The 2,533-nt window shown below is 42.1% G+C and overlaps 1 protein-coding gene across 1 annotated transcript; it reads left to right on the top strand.

The window, feature by feature from the left end:
- The first annotated feature begins 442 nt into the window (after positions 1-442).
- On the top strand, positions 443-1,745 carry LOC147983509 (uncharacterized). The gene is made up of 3 exons (XM_087539522.1): positions 443-547; positions 648-1,097; positions 1,482-1,745. Exons 1-3 carry the CDS (start codon positions 443-445, stop codon positions 1,743-1,745), a joined length of 819 nt encoding a protein of 272 aa, XP_087395648.1.
- Positions 1,746-2,533: the final 788 nt, after the last annotated feature.

Raw genomic sequence — 2,533 nt, 5'->3', positions numbered from 1 at the left:
CCGTTGTTGCTGGCCGGAGCTCGTCAGCTCTCTCGAGCTTTGACGCCATGTCTGATCTAGATTCATGACGTGCCCTCGCATATGGCTTTGTCCACGGTTTGAACCTTTGGATTGAATCCAAAAGTTGAAAACGGTTTGGACTGGGTTGGATGACGAGCATGTATAGTTCGGTTTGGTCTAGATTCTAAATGAAAATATCTGGATTGGTTTGTTTTGATGTGTGCTGTGGATTGGACTGGTTTTAGTTTGGATGCCGAACTATTCCCAGGTTTAGATGAGACGGGCATTGCCATTGTCATTGGCATTTCTTTATTACGTAGATGATAGAAAATAGATTGATTGGCCATTGCCAGTATAGGTTATCACTATGATTTATTATATGTATGATCTTTGTATTGTACTATGTACAATTCAACTTAGAGTTCAACATGTTCTGTGTAGAATGGAGGAAGCACAATGTGGACGCTGCAACTCACGGTGCCGGACCAGCCTTTCTACTGCCACGCTGTTCGGCATCTACTTCCAGCCTTCTTTTGTTTTTGCAGTGGTAACCATTTATATGAACCTTCTGACAGTACATTCTTTTTGTTTTTTTTTGCTATTTCCACTAATGTATTGTGTCTGTTATTTGTTTTTATCTTACATAGATCGTACCATGCAATGTGAGATTGGCATTCAATGAGCTCGTCGCAGACACCGTGACCTTCGATGCTCTTGGGGGCCCATACACTATGCAGGTCGAGAAGGGGCGAAAGATAACCCAGATAGGAGGAGATGATTGGGATCGTTTCATCGCCCGCATGCGTCTTAGTGGGGGTGAATTGATCAGCTTCTCCTTCAGAAAAGATAGGCCCAGGATTTCTGTTATCTATCTAAATTTGATTCCGGATAGTGAGGATGAAGTTCATGAGGAGGAAGATGGTGCTGATTCAGATGATGATGAGAACCCACTTGTTGAATACCTGTATGCCCAAGGACTCAGACTGGGCGACGAGGAAATCGGCAACCTCTGGGACATGCTTCCGCTACGTGAAGACTACCTAGGGAAGCCATTCGTGACCCGCCTCACAAGGACGAATGTTAAACGGCATATCATGGTATGTTACTTAGTGTGGTAATTACATGATATAAATGCTTAGTTAGTGTAGTAGTTCATATGATATGCATGTTGTAGTACTGTGATGAGAGGCCTAGTTTAGAATTCATTTAGTGAAGAATTTTATGACATGCATGTAGTGTAGTAATATGCGATGATATGCTTAGTGTACGAAGTAATCTAATGATATGCCTAATTACTGTAGTAATTTGATGCTTGGCGTATAGTGTACTGATGTGATGATATATATGCTCAGTGTTGAATCCAATGATATATGTGTCTTGAAGTGTATGCTTTGTTGATAATTGCACGTGACATGATCATATATCATGTCAACTGTTTTGCTATTTCCACTAATGTATATGATCATGTCAACTGTTTTCAGAAATTACCTAAGAGGTTACTTGATAGCTGTGGCATCGACCCGGACGAAGAAGGCATGGCTGCTGGACTACGCCTTACCAGAATGGGCTCCATCACCAACTGTGCCTATGTAGTGGACATGGACGGTCGCGCTGTCTTGAGCAGGGCAGGGTGGAAGAAGTTCCTTCGTGCCAAGAATCTTTGGGTAGGACAGGCCATCCTACTCACTGTTGCGAACACCCGTCGCCATGACTTGAGGATGATGATCACCATCCACCTCATTTAGAACTGGGGTGGGCCATGTATCAATCTGAAATGAACTTGTTATGTTAGCTCTTGTTTGCGAGTACTTGTCGTGTATTACCGTACCTATATCTACTCATATCTAGGTACTATTGCTTGTGATGGATTGCAACTATTATTAACTGGTAACTAATGCTCTACTAGCTATGACTATTCCACTGTGTGATGTTTTATAGGCTGTAGTGTGACATGGTAACTGTTATATATGGTACAGGCTTGTCTCTAAGACCTTGTACAATGCAAGGTGCTTAGGGATGTGCTTCCACTGTGTGATGTTTTGTACGTGCCAGGTTGTAGTATGAAATGCTAACTGTTCTATATGGTAGTGGCTGGTCTCTAATTGGACCGACATGTTGAACTAGTACCAATGGTAGAGGCATTTCGTTATGCGCCACATCCAACAGTTCACATAATTAATTATTCAAAGATTAAGGTATGAAACCCTTGGTCATACATAGCAACATTTCGTTCCTAAAAATTAAGGTACTTCCACATTGAAACTAACTAATACTACAAATTCGAAGGAACTACTTAATACATTAACAGCACATAGGGAAGTAGCCCTGGTCCAATGGCTTGAGAAATGACGAACAAAAACTGAAAGAAGAAGGATCAGCCAGTAGCAGCACCATCAGCCTCCCAGCCTCACAACTTCAGCCAGCCTGGTGAACTCCAGGTTTTTTCCTGCAAAACACACATGTGATGTTGGAGGCAAGAAAATAAATATGCCAGGGGTCTTTTCATGGCATCTAATCGCAAGGAATGCTAGTA

This window comes from Triticum urartu, chromosome 2A, assembly GCF_056163025.1.
Source record: "Triticum urartu cultivar PI428250 chromosome 2A, HENAU_Tu73, whole genome shotgun sequence".
Taxonomy (NCBI): domain Eukaryota; kingdom Viridiplantae; phylum Streptophyta; class Magnoliopsida; order Poales; family Poaceae; genus Triticum; species Triticum urartu.
This window is presented reverse-complemented; position numbering and strand designations above follow the sequence as displayed.